This window comes from Strongyloides ratti (assembly GCF_001040885.1).
Source record: "Strongyloides ratti genome assembly S_ratti_ED321, chromosome : 1".
NCBI lineage: Eukaryota > Metazoa > Nematoda > Chromadorea > Rhabditida > Strongyloididae > Strongyloides > Strongyloides ratti.
In genome coordinates, this window is record NC_037307.1 from 7521287 (window position 1) to 7541833 (window position 20547).

Genomic DNA, 20547 nt, shown 5'->3' on the forward strand with positions numbered 1-20547 from the left:
CCAGTTAAGTTTTATATAATTAATTGGTTAAGGGCAAAAATTTTTAAATAGTAATTATATTTTTAGGAGGGACTCTATAATTTTGATGGTAAAAATTTTTAAACTAAAGATGGTATATTTTTATGTTTTTATTTTTTTATTTTTGGATATGTAAGTTTTTTGTATCAATAATAATAATAATACAATTGAATATAATGTACAGATGGTAAGAAAGGCATGTGTTAAAATTATCATTTTGTATACAATTGTTTTAAAAGTATAATAATTAAAAGTGATAATATAGATAGTTTAATGAAAATAAATATATAAAAGAATCAAGAAATTTTATTAAGAATAAAGTTTTATTAAAAGAATTATTTTTAAAAAAGATATTTCCTTAATTCTTTCTTTTCTTAATATTATAAAGGAGGAGTCGATAAAATTATGTATTAAGTTTATACATAACAAGAATAAATATAGGGAGGAGAATTGATATAATTTTATTATAAGGATCATTATAATATTATCATGATTTATAAATAAAAAAAGCAACAATTAAGAAAAATAAAATTTTTTTTTTACCATTGCTAATACTTCCTTTTTTATTATATTTTTTATTAAGTCAAAGATTAAATCAGTTGTCTTAAAATATTTTCTTTGAATTTACCTATAAAAAAATTTTTTTTTTATATTACATAATATTTTATACTTAATTAAAAGCTTTTAAATGTGTTATCTTTCAACTACTTTTTTTCGGTTTATGATAAAACATTTAAAGCTTGAAACAATAAAATAATCGGTATATAAAAGTTACGCAATGGCACATATGTGTTTTATAATAATAAATGAAAGTTTAAGGGGAAAAGAATATTAATGAGCGATTATGAGAGAGGATTAGTTGTAAAATGACATGACACTTTTTGTTACAAAAATTTTTTATTTGAGAATATAAAGTAATATGAATATGATAAAAAATAAAAATAAATAAGAAAAAGAAAATTGAGAAATGTATTTATATTGTATGATAAAAAAAAAAGAAGAATGTTATATGACAATATTTAATTTTAGTTTAATTTTTGAGGCGAAGAATCCTTATCATTGACATTACCATAAGAAGAAGCATGTTATAAATTTATAAAGAATAACATCAAAGAGCAAAAAATGAAAACTTTTAAAGGACAATTTATTAATGCAATTTAAAAATATTATATAAAAATTAACTTTATTTTTAATTGTTAGAATAATAATGAATATATTAAAAAAAAAAGTGATTCTTTTATATTTTTATAAAAAAAATAAATATGATAATGAATAAGATAGTACTTTATAATATATTTTTAAAATTTTTATACAATATAATGTTTTATAATGATATAAAAAAAAAATTAAAAAGATTAATATTATAAAAATAGTTTTGCGACATGATATATAACATATATATATCTTTAGATATATAAAAATTATTATTTTAAGTATGTTATTTTGTAGTATATAATATTATCATATTTAAAGGTTAATATAAAAGACATACCAAGTACAAAATATAGGAAGATAAAAAAAAAATAATAGTTAAAAATGATATATATATATATATATTTGCAAATCTTTAAAACTTCAAAAAGAGTAAAAAAGAAAAGTGATTTAATAAATTAATAACATGCAACATTTGTTGTGATACAAAATATTTTATGTATAAAAATCTTTTGATATATATTTTTTTTTTCTTTAGAATATCATATCTTCTGAATGGTATATATATATAAAAAGCCTTAAAAATGTAATGTACCAATTTGAGTGAGGGAGAATAACGATGATGAAATATATATATATATATATAAATAAATATTCATATAAATATATGGCGGTGATGACAAAAATATATAAAATGATAATAAGGCATTTATAAGTAGACCATATGTAATATGTAATTTTGTTAAACCAAAATATAGTTAATTTATCATAAATTTGGTCATTTCCTTTTATCTTGATATTAGACAATTAATAAATTGAAAAAGTCTTTGTCTTTGAAATTAAAAATAATGTTGATAAAACAATTTTTAATATAATTAAAAGTATGTTATAAAAGTTTAAAAGTTATATTATATGGTTTTAACATATTAAGGTATATATTTAAAATAAAAAATTTATATAAATATAATTTTGAACTTATATTTATAGTTAGAGATATAATATGATATGTAAAAAATGTTTATAGTATGGCAAAAAAAAAAAAAGAATTACGAGCTTGAATATGATAATTATTCTTTTTTCTTTTTTTTAAGTTATATTCTATACAATCAAAAAGAAAAAATATTTATAATCTTTGGTACATTCTTGATTATTTTTATAAGTAAAAAAAAAGAAGAAAATAAATAAATATTTTTATAGATAGTTTTATGAATAATAAATGAACTGTAATTAGAATAAAATTATATATTAAATTAAAAATTTTTTGAAGAAAACATTTTGTGACATGAAAAAGAAGAAAAGTCTGGAGCCAAGTTATGTGTAAAATTTCTTAATCATTTTATGATAATTAGATGTATAATTAAGAAAAAAAAAAGATCTTTTGAATAGGCATATATTTTATATTATAAAAAATTTAATATTTTTGTAGTCAATTGTTTTATCAATTATATTTTATAATAATTAAAGTATATATATATATTTAAAAAAGAAAATTTATGATAAGATATATTTCTTGAAGTAAATAATAAATATAAAAAGATAAGTAATGTAAAATTATAAATCTTGTTGCTTTATATTTTCTTCCTGTAATACTTATCATTAAAGAAATAGTAATACAAATTTAAATGGTATTTTAATTTCTTTTTTAGAATATATAAATATATAATAAACTGATATTAAGAAGCAAAAGTAAATTAGTTTTTGATGGAGGATAATAACATTAAAGGAAAAAAAAAACAAAATTGAAAATACAATGAATAATATATTAATATTTTGTAATTATTCTTTTTTATTTATTTATTTTTTTAAAAATTAAGAAGTATATATATATGTAAATATATTAAAAAAAAAGTAATATGTACAAAATAATTTACCGTTAATTGTTTTAGTATTGTAACTGTTTACAATAAAAGATTTAATTTACTAATACTTTTGTTTATTATAAAATCAAATCACCAGACTTTATAAAACATTTGTACTTTTATAAGTTATAAATACAAAAAAGGAGAAGATGTAATATACAAATTATAAAAAGATAAAAAGAGATGTATATAAAATTTTAAAAATAATAAACAATAAAAGTTAAAATTTTATCTACTATCATTTATATATTATATATTAAAGATAATTAAATTGGAAGGGCATGTTTAGATTGAGATAACAAAATTTCCTTAAATTTTACTTGATATAAAATATATATATATATAATATAAAGATGATGTTGATGATTAATATAAATGTATATATTTATAAAGAAAATATATTTTTATCCATCATACTTTTTAATATATAAAAGTTAGTTTTGGCATGAAATAAAAAAAAAAGTAACATTATATAATATCTTAATATATATTAGTCATGGTAAAAAAAAATATCAACATAATTAAATTATGTTTATTATTGGATAATATTATGTTTTTATTAATAATCTTTTAATTATAATTTATTTTTATTACTTATATTGAATGATCAAAATAGCATTTAATAATTATAAGTTGTAATAGAAATGTCAATTAGATTATCTTCCATATCATTTCATTTTTAGTATATTCTTCTTTTTTTTTTCTGATTCACCTTGATGTTATATTTTATTTAATATTTAATGGATTTAAAATTAATGGAGCCATAGGGTTTGGTGTTGTAGTAATATCAAATATAAAAGAATCTTTAAAATTGGAAGCCAAATTAAAAATATTAGTTTTTGGGTTATTATTTAAATTGAGTATTGGTGATTGGAACATTGATGGTGATATAGTTGTTTGACTACTAACAATATTTGAAAAATTATCATTTTGAGTAACATGATTGATGAAAGTAATTGATAGGAGGAGAGAAAAACATAAGATTTGAAAAAGATTTTGGGGTGTTATATTGATAAAGTTACCTATCTTCATTAAAACTGTTTCATTTTTTAACTTTATCATAAAGATAAAAAGTTTTATTGCCTTATTTTGTAAAAATTGTAACTGTTGTATATCATTTATCTTAAACGCTTGATTTTTTATTTCAATTAATTTACCATTAAATAGTAATGTCATATAAATATAAGAAATTGAAAGAACTGGAATAAGAATTAATCCAATAAAAAGACTTCTATGGATAATCTCCAAAATTGGAATATAAATAAAAATGACAGCTGTAAAAAAGTTTAAGAATAAAATAATAGTCATTTTGATTGAAAAATTTTTATTTAAATTATTGACAGCTTTCTCAATACACTAAAAGAAAAAATTAACCAAAAAAGTTTAATAATACTTACTTCATGTTTAAAAGATAGAAGTGATAAATCACATTCACCAGAAAATTTTTGAATTTCATTAAGATAGTCGGAGGAATATTTATTAAGAATTATTGTTAAATAAATAAATATTAAATGATAATATATAATTAATAAATATTGATAAATAAATGGTAGTTGTGATATTATTTTATAAAATAATGATTCATTTAATTTTATTGTAAAAATAATTTGAAATAAAAATAAAAAAAATGTTGCAAGAATAATTATAACTCCAAGTATAAAAAAATGTTTATCAAAAATTTTTCTCCGATCAACTTCTTCTTTTTCATCTAATGATAATATTGAAAGAGATATATTAATATCATTAATAAAAAAATTTCTTTTTCCAAAAATAGTATAAATAATAATAATATTAATAAATGTCATAAATAAAATATCAATATTTTGATAAACATTTTTCACATAAAATAAAAAGTAAATATTTTTATATAATAACCAACAAAAAAAACTTAATATAATAAATGTAATAAGAAAAGAAATTAATGATAATGTTATTTTATATTTTCTAAACCATTTAACATTATATAAAGAAGATATATTACCAAATAGTATGCTAATATAAAAAAAATTAAATATTTCTTTAGATGGTACTTGAGATTTTTTATTTGATATTCCTTTACTTTGATTTGATATTTTATTAGATATTGAAAATATTTCTTTTAATGAGATCATTATTAGAATTTTTTATAATAATATAAATATTGAAATAATACCTTTTTTTTTACAAATTTTTCTTTTAAAAGAAATATAGTTAAAAAAGAATATCTTAAATTGTTAGTTTTTATATGTATATAAGTTATTATTATTATTGTTTGGTCATGTCTAAAATTGGCTATCTGACCATTCCTATTTTGTTAAAACCTTTTTTTAAGCTATTGATAAAAATGTATTATAAAAATAATGAGGCGTTATGTTTGGACATTATTATAATTATTAGGTGAATGGAGTGTATTTTTACTATATAAAAGAAAAATTATTACATCTATACAACAAAGTTAATAACTTATACATATATCTTTAACCATGAATTATTATTTTATCTTTATACTTTCTCTTACCTCTATTACTTTTTGTATTGGTAAGGAAGGACTTGAAGTTAATTTACTTACTAATCTGGAAGCTGGTAACAAAAATGTTACAAAACCATTTTTAGATAAATTTGAAAAAGATGTAAATTTATTAATATATATATATTTTTCATATTATTTTATAACAATTTTTTTTTCTAGATGAAAAAAATAATTATGAATGCTAATCTTCATGAGGATGATTTTGGTGATGTTGAAAGAAAAATAATTAATAATAAAGGAATGTTTTCAATGTCATATATAACAGAAAAAGGAATTGAAAAATGTTCTCAAGCTATTATATTAACTGAAAAAGCTGTTAATGATGTCAAGGAAATTGTTAAAGGATCAATTAAATGTGGTGATATGTCATCAATTACTTTTAATAAAAAATGATTTAATTATATATTATCAAATTAACATATTAAAATGATAAAATTTTACTAATACAATATTAAAAATAAAATTTATTTTTTATAAATAATTATCATTAATTTTTTTTATAAATATAAAAACTACTTAAAAAAAATGAGTAATTTAATTCCTGTTGTTTTAGTAGTAATATTTATTATTGTAGTAATTATTATTGGAGTAGTAATAGGTTTCTGTATTTATTATAAAAAAATTAAGAAAACAAAAAATGATATAAAAAAACGCAATGATAGTATAAAGAAATCATCCTCTACAAAAGATGAAGCCTCAGTATCAAAACCATCTTCAAGGAGTAAATCAAGATCACAATCAAGAACAAAATCTAATTCATCAAGAAAAGATTCATCTTCCTCCAATATAAAAAGTCGTTCCTCAAGAAGAAAATCTTTAAGTGGACAAAAGGGAAAAGTTTCATCATCTTCTTCTTCTAAAAAAAATGAAAATGACTCAAAATTAAAGGTAAATTTTAACTAATTTAATATTCATAAATAATATTCTAGTCAAAAAAAAAATCTAAACAAGCAACTGTTAACTCTCCAAAAAATAATGGTTTTCCAGGGGAAATAAAAGTAGCATTTCCAACAAAAAAAGATAGTAAAATTATTAATTCAGGATCAAATACCTTACTCAAATCAGTAGAAATTGATCCAAATTCAAAAAGAACTTCTCCAAATACTAATACGCAAATTTCAAATATCAAAAATGATAAAATAGAAGATAAACCAATAATTGACAATAAGAAAAATTCTGATTCTCCTGTGACACCTGACTCTAAAAGTGTTCATAATATTGTTGAAGTTAAACCACATACACCAATTATTTTTGAAGGTTGCCCCACAGGAAGACAAATATCAAATGATTTACTTAAATATAAAACAAATACACATTATATATCACCAACAAGTGTTGTTGTTCCAAAAGAAACATCAGACACTACCACTGTAAATTCTCCAATACCAACAAGTGAAGATAAACAAAAACCTGTACCACCTAAATCAAAAGATTCTCTTCCTACAACGGGAAATTTATTGTCAGCCAATAATATAACATACAATAATGTTAATGTTATGATTAATAATACTCAGGATGCAGATATTAATGAAACCATCAATTCAGTTATTGAAGCAACTTCTGATTCAAAATTTAATATATCTAGTCTTCCTGGACTTCCACCAATTAAAGATAAAAAAGACAATGGAAATGATGATGATTGGGAAAAAATATAACTTTATTCATTATAATTATCATATATAAACAAATTTTTTAAGGTTTAAACTTTTATAACATTTTTCTGTATAACGTTTTTTTTTGGGGTAAAAATTAGAAATTATAATACTTTTGTTATATGGAAGCAAAATTTAAATACTACTTTTTTGATTTTAAACAATTTTATAAGACAAACTAGATAACATTACTTTGATTGCTGTGTAAAAAGTTTCAGAAAAGTTTATAAAAAGTCTTAAAAAAATAAATATTTAAAAAAAAATTTCCAATCTTAGTTATAATTCTGTTGGAAAAGAAGAATTAAAAAAAAATATTTTTTATCTTAATTCAAAATATAAGACATATCCCATCAATTTTTTGTCAAAAAACTTTTAGAATCATCTAATTAACTTTATCACTAAAAGTCAAATTTTTTTTTTTAAATTTTTTACTCTTTCTTTTAATTTAAATTGTTCAAAACTTCTAAAATTTTTATATATATAATTATATTTCAAATAAATAATTTTTCAAAATTTCTAAAATAAATATAAATAGATAAAATTTACAACAATTTTTAATGTTAAAAAAGTTTTTTTATTATAAATAAAATGATAAGTAAAAATAAAATATATTATGACATATTTAAAAATTTTTTTTGTATATAATAGTAATATTTTTTTTATGAATATATAAATTATAATAATTATAAATTTTTAAACTATATTAGAAACATCAGCATTACAGGTATCAACACCGTCTTTACTATTAAATAAAGTACTTGTACAGGCAGAATCTGTTGTCATGGTCCTATTAGTTGTAATCGTTTCTTCATCATCATCATTTTGTGTATTTATTATCAATAACCCATCAATAGATTTTGTTGGTGTACAAAATTTAGAAGTTCCAGTTGATGATATATATGATGATGAATTAGATTTTCTGGAACCTTTTGATTTAGACGGTGTATAATAGGTACTTTGTGGATTTGATGTTCTTTTACATGAAAATATATATCTTACCCAAGATATGTCTGTAGAAATTTGTGATAATATATTTTCGTATGATCTTGGATTTTCATCGTTAATAATTTTTTTTTCTTTTATTCTCCTTTAAAATAAATATTAAAATTATTAATTATATACTTACCTTTCTCTAACACTCAAAACTAAATAATTAATTACAAACGTTTCAAAGGCATAAGATGATATAGCGCTAGAAATGCCAATAAGAAAGAAAAACAACCTATCTGAAAATAATGGTATTGGATCAAATTGCATATATTCTATAACAATTTCAGCTGGATAAAGTGTTATATAAATTGATATTAAAGACATTGTTATCAATGATATCATTAACCATCTATTACTTAAGATACTTTTTCTGTATGGTTTTCCTTTAGAATAAATTATTGCCAATGTTATATATTGAAATGTTGATACACAAAATATTGCTGTTCCTTGTTGTGATCTTTTATCTTCAATGACAGCTGTTATTGGAGCTGAGTATGGAATAAACCATGGTTGATATGTTACATAAATAAAAGTAAACATTTGAAAAGTTCCAATAATAGTTAATTGTCCTAAAATTGAAAGAATTGATCCTAATGAAAGAAGACGTGTTGGTGGAGGTGTCTTTGATATTCTATTACAAGCTGGAGTTGCACCAAAAGTTATTGCAACTAAAGTTATTAAAAGTAAATCTATATAAAGAAATTCAAAATCTGTTAAATTTGTCCCTAACCAATATAAATGCATTATTGTTATAAATTGTGTCAATGAATAACCAGCCATATATTTAAAAATTCCAAATGATGTTACTAGAGCTGCTCGGCCCTCTCTAATAATATGTGGTACACAACGAATATCTGGAATTTTAGAAGTAAATGGTGCAGCTATTGATGCTTCAGCAGGTGACAAAGATATTCCAGCATGAGCAGCTTTTAATGCAGCACAATCATTAGCTCCATCTCCACACATTGCTACAGTATAACTAACTTCTTGAAGTTTATTAATTAAATATTGTTTTTGATCTGGTGACATTCTAGCATAAACATCACATACACAAACTAATTTATCTAATAATTCAGGATACTCTTGACAAATAACTAAAAATGTTGGTCCTGATATGGCTAAATGATATGCTGAATTAACTAATGTTCCTGATTCAAAAGATGGTGTTGATGAATTACTTAAAGTATCATCATCTTCAATCATATCTTCAGATGATGAAACAGATTCTCTACAAATAATTTTTCTCCTACCATCAACTGTCTTTTCATCACCAGGAGCTAGGTCAATAGTATAACATAGTTTATTTGGGCGAATAATACCACAATCTCTAGCAACTGATAAGGCAGTTAAAAGATTATCTCCAGTAACCATAACAGTTCTAATTTTTGCATTATTTAATTGATTAATAACACCTAAAGTTTGATCTTTTATTCTATTTTCCATAGCAATTAATCCTAACATTTGTAATGAATTTTCAATTTCATCTCTAGGTACTTTTTGTGCTTTTGAATATGACATTTCAAGGTTTCTGTAGGCAACAGCAATTAATCTATATCCATGTTGAGCATATTGATTAACTATATCAGTATAATTTGATGGAATTGAAGATGGATCACATAATGAAGCAATCATTTCAGGAGCTCCTTTACAATATAATTGAAGATTTTTTCGTCCTTCCTCTATATTATGAACTAGTACAGTCATTCTTTGAAGACTTGATGAAAATGTAAATTGTCTGATGATAGCTAATTGTAAAGGTTCACCGGATGAATTAAGGGAATTTTTACTTTTAACAATAGTTGGTTGTAATAAGTCAAATCTTGCTGTCTCTTCAACATCATCATCTTCACCTGATTCTTCAAGAACAAAATCTGATTTATCAAATAATATTACATCTAATGGATCACCACATAATTCTTCTTCAATTTTTGTCAATGAATGACATGTTGCTATTGCTTTTCTTAAATGATTATTATCATTGAATGTTTGACTTTCTTTATCAAAAAATGGTTTACCATCATTATCAATATTTACAGGTTTATAACAATGAAAATCTAAACCATCTTCTGTTAACGTACCTGTTTTATCAAAACAAACAATATTTATGGCACCACATGTATTAATTGTTGATGGAGATATACAAAATATTTCTTTTAATTTTAATCTCATTTGAGCATTTAATATACCTATAGACATTGCTGCTGGAAGAGCTGGAGGAACAACAATTGTTACAATATCTAATGTACGAACAATAATTTTTCTTATACCTGCTCCACGAAGGTACATAACAAATATTGTATATCCAAAACCACAACATGCTATACCAGCTAAGAAAAATATAAATTTAAAAAGATCTTTTGTAAAACTAAAATCAACAGGTTTTGGATACATAATTGATCTAACTAATTCTCCTTTTAATGTTGAATATGATGTTCGGAGAACAATGGCAGTTGCTGGTCGACCACCATAATTTCTAGATTGAAGAACTGTTGTTCCACAAAATAAAACATGTCTTGAGTGTTCTTTAAGAGAGAATATAGTATTTTTATCATTAGTTATTTCATAATCATCTTCTGGAAGAGGAACTTTAGTTACAGGAACAGATTCACCTGTTAACATAGCTTCATTAACAATAACTGTCCCATTCATTAAAACAGCATCACATTGTAAATTACAACCATGTGTTGGAACTAATAATATATCACCAGGAACAAGATAAATTGAATTAATTTCTTCAATTTTTCCATTATTTCTTAATACTTTAACATAAGACTCTGAATGAACCATAGCTCGAAGTTTAATTTCTTGTTTTCTAATTTGAATGACATCACTAATAATTGATAACATAGACATAATGATAATGATTGTAGCATAATATGCATAATTATCACAATACCATATAGTAACAGAAAATATTTGAAACATATAAAATGGTGTTATAACTTCTCTAACTAATAATAAAGGAATTGGATTTAATTTAACTTCAATAAGATTTTTTCCATAAATAAGAAGTTTTGAAGTAACATCACCAACAGAAAATCCTGTATTTTTATTTTTAATAGAATGAAAATATGATATTGGTATTGACCCTTCAAGTGATTCAAGTGAATTAAAAATTGAATTTGTTTGATTCCAAATATAGGTAACTTTTTTATATTTAAAATATTTTAAATTTTTTAATTTCAATAGATTTCCACTACACATTTCAACAGTCCCATCAAAAGATATTTTTTTTATATGTTTTATTTTAACAATATTATGGTCATCTTTAATTAAAACAGAATCGGCATCTTTTAATAAACATTCATCAGAGGTACATTTTAATTTAAGAATAGGAAACCAATGAAATATAACCTGTATTAGACCACATGTAAAAATTGTTAGTAAATAAGTTAGTATTTTTTTAATGGGATTATTAATATAACCATATATATCAATAATTTGATCACCATTAATAATTCTATTAAAATGTTGATTACTGTTATTATTGTTGAATTGCTGTTGTAAAGCGCTAGGCGCTTTACTAGCTCCCATCATCCAGCAAAAGTTTTTATTTTTTTAAAAAATATATTTATAAATTATATAAATAAAGATATAAATTTATATTTTATTATGAAATAACTATAAAAAAAGAGTTATAAAATTATTAAAAAGTAAAAAGAGATAATTTTGTAATTTTATATAATAAAAAATTAATATGATTAAAAATCGTTATCTTATCAAAAGAAAAAAAAAATGATAAAAACAAATTATCATTAACTATAATATCCACGTGATAGGGAAGTAATTTATGGTAAAATTTAAAAATAATTAAATATATATAAAAATACATTTAAATATTAGTATAAAATTTTATGTGAAAAAAAGTTTATTAATAAAAAAATAAAAAAGAATAAAATATTATTTGAAGTGTTGTGGAGAGATGCACCTTTTTTAAGAATAGAGGGGAAAGTAAAGGAGGTTTTTATAAAAATTTTATATATTTATCTCTCTCCCCTATTTATTATACTTTTTATTTATTGGTATAGTTAGCTTATATTGGGTATACATTTATAAATTAAGAAAAGAGAAAGAAAGAGAGAAAAGTATAGTTTGGTATGAAAAATTGGTAATAAAAATTAAACATATAAATATATGTATATTATTATACTTTTTTTTATATCTTAAATTGGTAATATTGATATTATTTTGTATTATCTTACATTACTTTAAAAAAAAAAGAAAAATTATTTCAATGATTTTAAATTAAAAAAAAATATTATTGAAGATTGTGGAAAGATAAAAAAAAAAAAAGAATAAATTTTTGTTGATATGTAACTAAAAGAGAAAAATGATTGTATATATAATTTGATCTGATAAAAAATGACAGAGGTACAAATGTATATATTTATTAATATTGACGAAATATAATTTTTGTTATGTTTGTGTACTTTTGATGATTGATTAATTTATAAAATGAATATACAATAAGAAAAAATTTTATGGGAGAATTAAAAAATTTTGGGATATAAATAGATTTAATCATTTTTTTTAAATATATAATAATAAATGATAAAAATATATAGTATTATACTAAAGATAGAATATTATAAGATAGAATATATTATTCCTATGATTATGAATCATATATTAAGAAATATTATAATTACTAATGTTAGTTTATCTGATTAAAATATTATAAAAAAATATATATATATATATATTGTACCCACCTACATGTATATGTATATAAATATTAAATGAAAAATCTATATATACATATATATATAACTGGCTGCATAAATATAAAAAAAAATTTATATTTAGAAAAATTTATTATATACATTAAAAAAATATCTATAAAAGAGGTGGTATATATAAATTATGACGATATAAATTTGTAATGAATGAATTTTTAAAGATTTTTTTTTTTTCTTAAACTATCAAATGAAATGACATATTTCCAGAAAATATTAAAGTTAAGCTTTTAGAATTATTATGATTAAACTGTTAAAATGATGTATTATTTTAAAATAAAAATTTAATATAATATATATTTTTTAAAATAATTTTTATATCAAAATAATATGGAATATGGTTACAAATCATAAAATAAGTTTTGTAAATATTATAAAGAAGCTTTATTAAATAAATAAATAAAAATATTTTGATATTAAGCTTTTGATGATGATTTAAAGATAAATTTTTGTATGTTTATAAAAGTAATATTTTTATTAATTTTAAAATATTTATTAATAATTTCATGATATATTATGTAATAATTTAGAAAAGAGGAAAGATGATGATTGAAATATATTAAGACATTTAAAATGTTGTTAATTGAGAATATGTTTTTTTGTGAATGTACTTTGTTTAAAGTGAAAGTTTGATGTGTCATATGTACTTTGTATGTTTAAAAAAAAGCTGTGAGCCAAATGACCTATGAATAGATTATCTTTTTTTTTGTTTCTGCATACTTTGATTTGTGATATTCTTTAGTTACAAAACGTGAATATTTTAATGGATAAATTAAATATAAAATATGGGGAAATATTAAAATTTTAATTATTTATAAAGTTTAAATAAATAATATAACTTTATGAAAAAATACTTTTTTTTTTGTAGTTATGTGTTAACTAATCTTAAAGATATTCTTTATCATCTAGAAATGATTTTTAATTGATACATTAATGATCATTGTGTTTATAAGAATAATTTTAGTAATTGCAAGTTAATTATATTGATGATTTTTATATTTTATTTCTAAATATGATTTTTAATTTTTACCAAACTTTATCAATTAAATTAAATAAACAATATTTAATATTAAAAACATATTATTATTCTATTTTTTAGCGTCACTGATATTAAAAAAAAATGATAAATAAAAAAGTATCTTTAACAATCGTTTGATTTCCATAATCATGTTATTATTATATTTGTAATATTATTAATTTAATAATTGTAAACTAATACTTAGTTTGTTATCATTTCAAAAATGCATAATATTAAGAAATTATTATTATATAGTTAAAAGGATGTTTAAATTTTTATACATATGGTTTGATAAATATATATGATTTAGAGAAACATTGTTTATTTGTGAATAATAGATGATATATCAATTTTATTAATTATTCTTTAGCAAATGAAAAATACATTTTTTTTCTAAAAAAACTCCCATAGCTATCTTATGTAAAATTATAATTTATTAAATAAATGAGGAAATTGTAATTTATAGAAAAAAAAATTGGGAAACAAGTATTCTTTAATGTAAAGATTGTAAAATAACAGAAAATATTTTTAGAGTTATATGACAATACTAATAAATGCGTATAAAAAATTACATTCATTAAATAAATACTAATAAAATTTCTAATTATTCTTAATAAACTTTAAAACTTTAAGTTTTTGTAACAATATCATTGACTGAATTTGTTGATTCTTCATTCTTGTCTTCTTCAAAGTTATTTTTCCACTTTAAAAAACTATCAATAATCACTTTGTGATGAAATTTCTTCATCCTAATTATTCTTCTGTTTTATGCAAAATTTAATATTTTTAAATCTCCAAATTTTTATCTTCATAATTTGGATTTATTTCTTGAATCGTCAATATCATGTGCTCCAAATTTTTCCTATATTCTAATTAAATCACATCACTAGTATTTATATTTTTAAATAAATTACTAGTCAATTTTATCTAGTAATTACTTTTCGAAAAGTTATTGTCAACATGAAGATTTTGCCTAATACAAAGTTTTATATTTTACGATTAAAAAAGTTTGAAATGTAATTTTCTATTTCCAAAGGGTTATTAATTTTTTTCAACTACACTTCATTTTTATATTTAATCACTTTTGTGTTTTTTTAATCATTTTTTTTCATACAATTGCATCATTTTATTTTAAATTAACTATAATCAACGTGACATACAATAATTAATACTCCATCAATACATAAAGAAATAAAAAAATTTCAAACAAAAATGTTTATTTTTCTAAAAAATTTAAAACAATTTTTATCACTATTATCTCGTGAACTTATAAATATAATTTAACAACATCACAACTACTCGATAAATAATTACGATCCCGAGGGGTGTTTATTAATTTTGACTACATTTTACTTATGTTTAAAAATTAACCAAAACAAAATCTATTCTAAAATAATCAATTTTCTACCCGTTTAAAGTTACATTAAGGTGAAGATGAAGTTTCTATTCTCAGAAAAATTTTTTCTCCCATTGAAATGAGTGTAATCTCCCCTCTTACAAAAATTTCTTTCAAAGTTTGAAAATCGAAGAAACTTTATCGACTCAAATTTTGCCTATATATATAGATAGAAAGATTAAAAGCACAAACTTTCTGCCAACATTTGAACAAATTTTAAACTAATACGTACTATGAAAATAGAGCATCAAAACATAAGATTTAGAGATACAAACATATTCATAACAGTTATGTTACATAGACACAATTAATATATTAGTATATATAGATTGGTCATTATAGAATTATTCCTAGTTACTTATAAATTATACTATCTGTTGGTAACTTTGGTGTACAAGTCAAATAAGCAAATATATCCAATATGTCATTTTTTCTTCTACTTATTTCACTTTTAATGTAAAATAAAAATACTTTTATTTTAGTAAAAAGGCTCCCACATACTTCCGTCTGCAGGCATTAAGTTTCCACTGACAAGAAGGTATATATCTATAAGCCACCATATTCCTAAACCACCAAAACTTATTAATTTTCCAACACCAGCCGTTGAGTACCCCAGACAAAATCGATCAACTCCAAAAAAACCTAAGAAGACAGAGTACAACAGTGTTGTTAAGAAATAATGTCCACTATAACTGAAAAAAAAGTGTCCTTAGAAACCAGATAAATGTGTATAAAAAGCTTACGCAACACAAGAGACTTCTCTAACAAATTCACGACTTCCAGAACATTCTATGCATGGTAGTACAGAACATGTTACATTTACCTTAGCCATCCCTCCATTTTTAGAATCTTTTTTACAAAGCGCATCCTATGAGAAAAAAAAATTATAATTTTTAATTATATTAACTACCAACCTTAGTTTGATTTTTAGAAATCAATCTTAGGCATTCAACAAATCTTGTATCTAAAAAACTACATGGCACTAATGGACCACGAGGATTTTTATTCTCAGTAACAGCATAACACTCTTCTGTTAAAGTCATATTAGATAAGGTTACTGCCGCCTCTAGTCCAAGATTCCCCAATTTAGTCCAAATTCTGATAAATATTGATATCACAAAAAGTCTTATCATAGTATATTTAATTCTTCCCACACCATCCTATAAATTTATCTTATGTGGATAAACTTTATTATTGTTTCTTTGAACGAAGCAGTATCTATACTCCAACCGTCGTTGTCATCTAAATATATAAATAATCAGCTGTAGATAGAAAGTTATGCTTTCTGTTATCTAATTTTGAAATACTTTAATATGTTCCCACTTGATTGTTTTTTTTTTCATCTTTTTAACTTGAAAACAAATTTGTATTTAATTCCATGTTTTCTAATATGGTATCACGTGCCTACTTTTGCTAATGTTTATATAGTATATTTATTTTTATTGGTTTTAGTTTTCAGTTTGGTATTTTCTAGTGTTTATAATGGTTGTTAAAGTACCAGTTAAAAGTTCTGACGGAGAGACATTTGAGTTGGAATATGATGTTATCAAACAATCTGGAACACTTCATACAATGTTAACCGGTTAGTTTGTATAGAAATTCTTTTTATCTTATGCTATTTATTATTAGATCTCGGAGTTGACTTTTCTTCTGATGAGGAATTGTCTATTGATCCTATTGAGCTTCAAAATCTCAATGGAAATATAATCAAACGTATCATTCAATGGTGCAACTTCCACAAAGAAGATCCACCAAGTCACGATGACGGTGATCAACATGAAAAACGTACTGATGACATCCCATCTTGGGATATTGAGTTTCTCAAAGTTGACCAAGGAACTTTATTCGAACTCATTCTGGCTGCCAATTACTTGGACATCAAGGGGTTGTTAGATGTAACTTGCAAGACTGTTGCTAATATGATTAAAGGAAAAAGTCCTGATGAGATCAGAAGAACTTTTAATATTCGTAATGATTTTACTGCAGAAGAGGAAGAACAGGTATTTTTTCAATTTTTTTTAGACTTTAATTTTTTTATTTTAGATTAAAAAAGAAAACGCATGGTGTGAAGATTAAACATTTTGAACCGTATTTTTAATAGAAATAATTGTATAATTCAAATGTTTTTTCCACCAAACAGCAAGAGTTCCAATTAACACTACTTTTTTGTTGTGTGATTTTTGTTTGTTAGTTGGTGACAACTCATATTCTAATATTGATTTTCTAAATAAAATATTTACTATATGTTACTCCTGACATGTAAAAAAAAATTTTTTTTTTTATTAATTTTTTGGTATTAATATATACATCATTGTCATTTCTTTTAGTTTAAACAAAATTTTTTTCTACATGGGAAATTTTTTAAATTTTACCAACAGTTTTTTTAAATCCCCACATAGAAGTTTCTATATATATGCGTTGTCTTAAAAAATATATTTTCATTATATAGATTGTTGGTCTTTATTGTAGAAACGATGACATTTAAGCTACCAAGTGTTTGCTAGCAGCCCCTTGACATTTTTCTTTATATAGAAACGCACTTTTATTTTTTTCAGTAGAAATAATTAAATCCACTAGATTTATGTTCAAAGTATCTATGTACTTTTATAACTAAGATAATAAATATTATCTTGAAGATTAACACTCAAAAGAAAGTTATTACATCATTATTTTATTTTTCAAAAGAATAAGAAAATATATGACATACCACTAAATTATATATATATATACATTTATCATTTTAATAAAAATAAATAATAAATGCACAGTGCACTATTATATTAAATGTTGATGATTATAAGTTGCCAATCAAAATATACTGTTTGTATAAATAATTATAAAGAATAAAATTGAAAATTTCCAATGATTTAAAAGTAAAAAAATTCAGTTGTTACTGATTGATATCGTTAAATGTATTGATATAAAAATTTACTTCAAATTTTATAAAAAGATTATATCTATAATGTTTCAACATTCTAACTTTTTCATCATACTTGTCTTTTTATATAATTAAATGGTTTTTAAAAATTTACAATAGTAATAAATCTACTTTAAAAAGTAAAAATTTTTAATTACCAGTTATATTTTGTTAAATCATTTACCATTAATATATATAATGTAGTTACTTAATTTTATATTTTAAAATAAAGTTATTTATGTCATATTTTTTAAAATAATAACAAAAAAAAAATTCATAAAGGTAAAATTAAAGATCTCTACCATTATAGCTTATTAAATATTAAAAAAATTTCATATGACATATGGCTGTAAACATCCAAAAATGATCGTTATGAAAGCCTTAAAATTTTTGTTTACATAAACATTTCTCCAAAATATATTGAACGAGCTGACATTACATATATTTTATGTGTTGCAAGCGTTATTGTGGCGGTAAAATTATACTAATTTTTCAAGATTACTGAATTACTACTCTTCGACAAAAGTTTTGGCGTGGAGGAAGCCAAAATTGACTCCTATCCCTCCAATTCATTTACCCTCCTACATTCAACCTCATTTAAGTTAGGTTTGTAAAAATTCATTTTTCTATAGAATATTTTTTGTATTTTAGATCCTATGATTGAAGATATGGTATTTGAAAATGGTGAAAATTGTAATATAAAGAGTGAAGATTTAAAAGAAGAATGTGTAAAAGAGGAATTACTAGATGACAGTAGTGATAATAATGAAAATAGAGAAAAAAGTAATTCTCCTAGAAAACTTTCTAGACCGGAATTAGAAACGTTAGGATTTCAATTAATTAGAAAAGTGAAAAGTGAACCATGTTTATATGATTCTAATAATCCTTATTATGGTAATAAACCAGCATGTACTGCTTATAGGTTAGAAATATGGAAAAGATTTGCCGTTGAATTAAATTTTCCTGGCGGAGGTCCTGGTTTACAGATTCAATGGAAAAGGTTACGTGATCGATATGTCAAATTAAGGAAAAAGAGGAAGCTTAAAAAAAATTGTTATCCGCAGGAGAATAATACTATTGGTAGCATATCATCTGCAAAACTTTTTGAAGAAATGAAATGGATTGATCCATATCTTGTTGATTCTGATTCAAATTCTACAAGGCAGGTACCTGCAAAAAGAAGAAATCAGCCTTCTAAATCGCTACGCGAAATAAGAACTGTTGATAAGAATGGTAATCCTGTTTTTGTAAAGAATGGGCAGGCATCAAGAATAACTGCTAAAACTCTCAAAGATCTCACAGCTCATCACTTTGCTAGTAATGTGATAACTGACAATCCTTCTCTTATGGATTCTATTTCTTCAAAACTTACCTCTATTAAACATGAGGAATCAGAACCTTCTTCATCATTTCTTTTAGAAACTGATAAAAATAACGTTCTTGTTACTGAGACTGATAATTATGATTTATTTTCAACAAAATCTTCTGCTCTGTTAACACCTGATCCACATAATAGTACAAAAAAACGTAAAGTTGATACATACCTTGAGGAACCTGATCACTCAGATTCTATATCCCAACCAGATTTTTCATTAAACGATTCTCATTTTCAAAATCAATCATCATCAAGACCTGAGCCTGGTGATATTGATGCTACTTCACATATATCTCAGTCCTATCTCTCATCAAATCCCAATGACATATCAAATTTTGATTTGGATACAATAAATATAGACACAAGAAAATCTAGACCAACAACAGCTTTTGTCTTACCCGGTACCTTCCTTGACGGTGAAGTTATTTCTCAAGAAGATGCGATGTTTACAGGTGAAATAGTTGGATACCTAGGATCCGCTAGTGACATTGAGAAAGCTCGATTTAAGTTAAATGTTCAAAAGATCCTGTATAATGTTAGAATTTCAAAATTATCAACTTACACAAATGATGAAGTCGTCGATATTCGTACCCATGCTTCATCATCACCACATGCTTTTAGACCACCCCCTCGCAGAAGAACGGGCACTTATCCGTTAGTTCCCCACCCCAAATAAAATTAATAAAAGGCGATAAAGAACTTATTAATAAAAAAATATTTTATTTTTGTTTTTAAATATATTTCTGTAAATTGTTTAAAATTAAAAGTCCATTACAAATAAAATTTGTCGATAGTTATAATTAACTTAGATATTTTTGTGATAGGACAAAAAGGTATCCATTATTTTAAATGTCGAGTAATCCTTTTTATTATAGATTTTGATATCTCTGTAAAAATCTAAAAGTTTTCCTTATTTAAAAAATTT

The 20547-nt window shown here is 22.2% G+C and overlaps 5 protein-coding genes across 5 annotated transcripts; 3 read left to right on the forward strand and 2 right to left on the reverse strand.

The window, feature by feature from the left end:
• Positions 1-5491: 5491 nt before the first annotated feature.
• SRAE_1000232100 (Hypothetical protein) lies at positions 5492-5931 on the forward strand (the record flags this gene model as incomplete). Its single annotated transcript, XM_024649383.1, has 2 exons — positions 5492-5638; positions 5698-5931. 2 exons carry the CDS (start codon positions 5492-5494, stop codon positions 5929-5931), a joined length of 381 nt encoding a protein of 126 aa, XP_024503266.1.
• Positions 5932-6063: 132 nt separating this feature from the next.
• Positions 6064-7193, forward strand: SRAE_1000232200 (Hypothetical protein; the record flags this gene model as incomplete). The annotated part of the gene is made up of 2 exons (XM_024649384.1): positions 6064-6426; positions 6468-7193. The coding sequence occupies 2 exons, from the start codon at positions 6064-6066 to the stop codon at positions 7191-7193; spliced, it is 1089 nt and encodes a 362-aa protein (XP_024503267.1).
• A 690-nt stretch (positions 7194-7883) lies between these two features.
• Positions 7884-11717, reverse strand: SRAE_1000232300 (Cation-transporting P-type ATPase family and Cation-transporting P-type ATPase, subfamily V and P-type ATPase, A domain and HAD-like domain and P-type ATPase, cytoplasmic domain N-containing protein; the record flags this gene model as incomplete). Its single annotated transcript, XM_024649386.1, has 2 exons — positions 7884-8277; positions 8317-11717. The coding sequence occupies 2 exons, from the start codon at positions 11715-11717 to the stop codon at positions 7884-7886; spliced, it is 3795 nt and encodes a 1264-aa protein (XP_024503268.1).
• A 4053-nt stretch (positions 11718-15770) lies between these two features.
• SRAE_1000232400 (TM2 domain-containing protein) lies at positions 15771-16463 on the reverse strand (the record flags this gene model as incomplete). Its single annotated transcript, XM_024649387.1, has 4 exons — positions 15771-15778; positions 15832-16022; positions 16074-16198; positions 16245-16463. 4 exons carry the CDS (start codon positions 16461-16463, stop codon positions 15771-15773), a joined length of 543 nt encoding a protein of 180 aa, XP_024503269.1.
• A 349-nt stretch (positions 16464-16812) lies between these two features.
• Positions 16813-20298, forward strand: SRAE_1000232500 (SKP1 component family and MADF domain and BTB/POZ fold domain and SKP1 component, dimerisation domain and SKP1 component, POZ domain-containing protein; the record flags this gene model as incomplete). The annotated part of the gene is made up of 5 exons (XM_024649388.1): positions 16813-16912; positions 16960-17330; positions 17374-17393; positions 18774-18853; positions 18899-20298. 5 exons carry the CDS (start codon positions 16813-16815, stop codon positions 20296-20298), a joined length of 1971 nt encoding a protein of 656 aa, XP_024503270.1.
• Between the last annotated feature and the right edge of the window lie 249 nt (positions 20299-20547).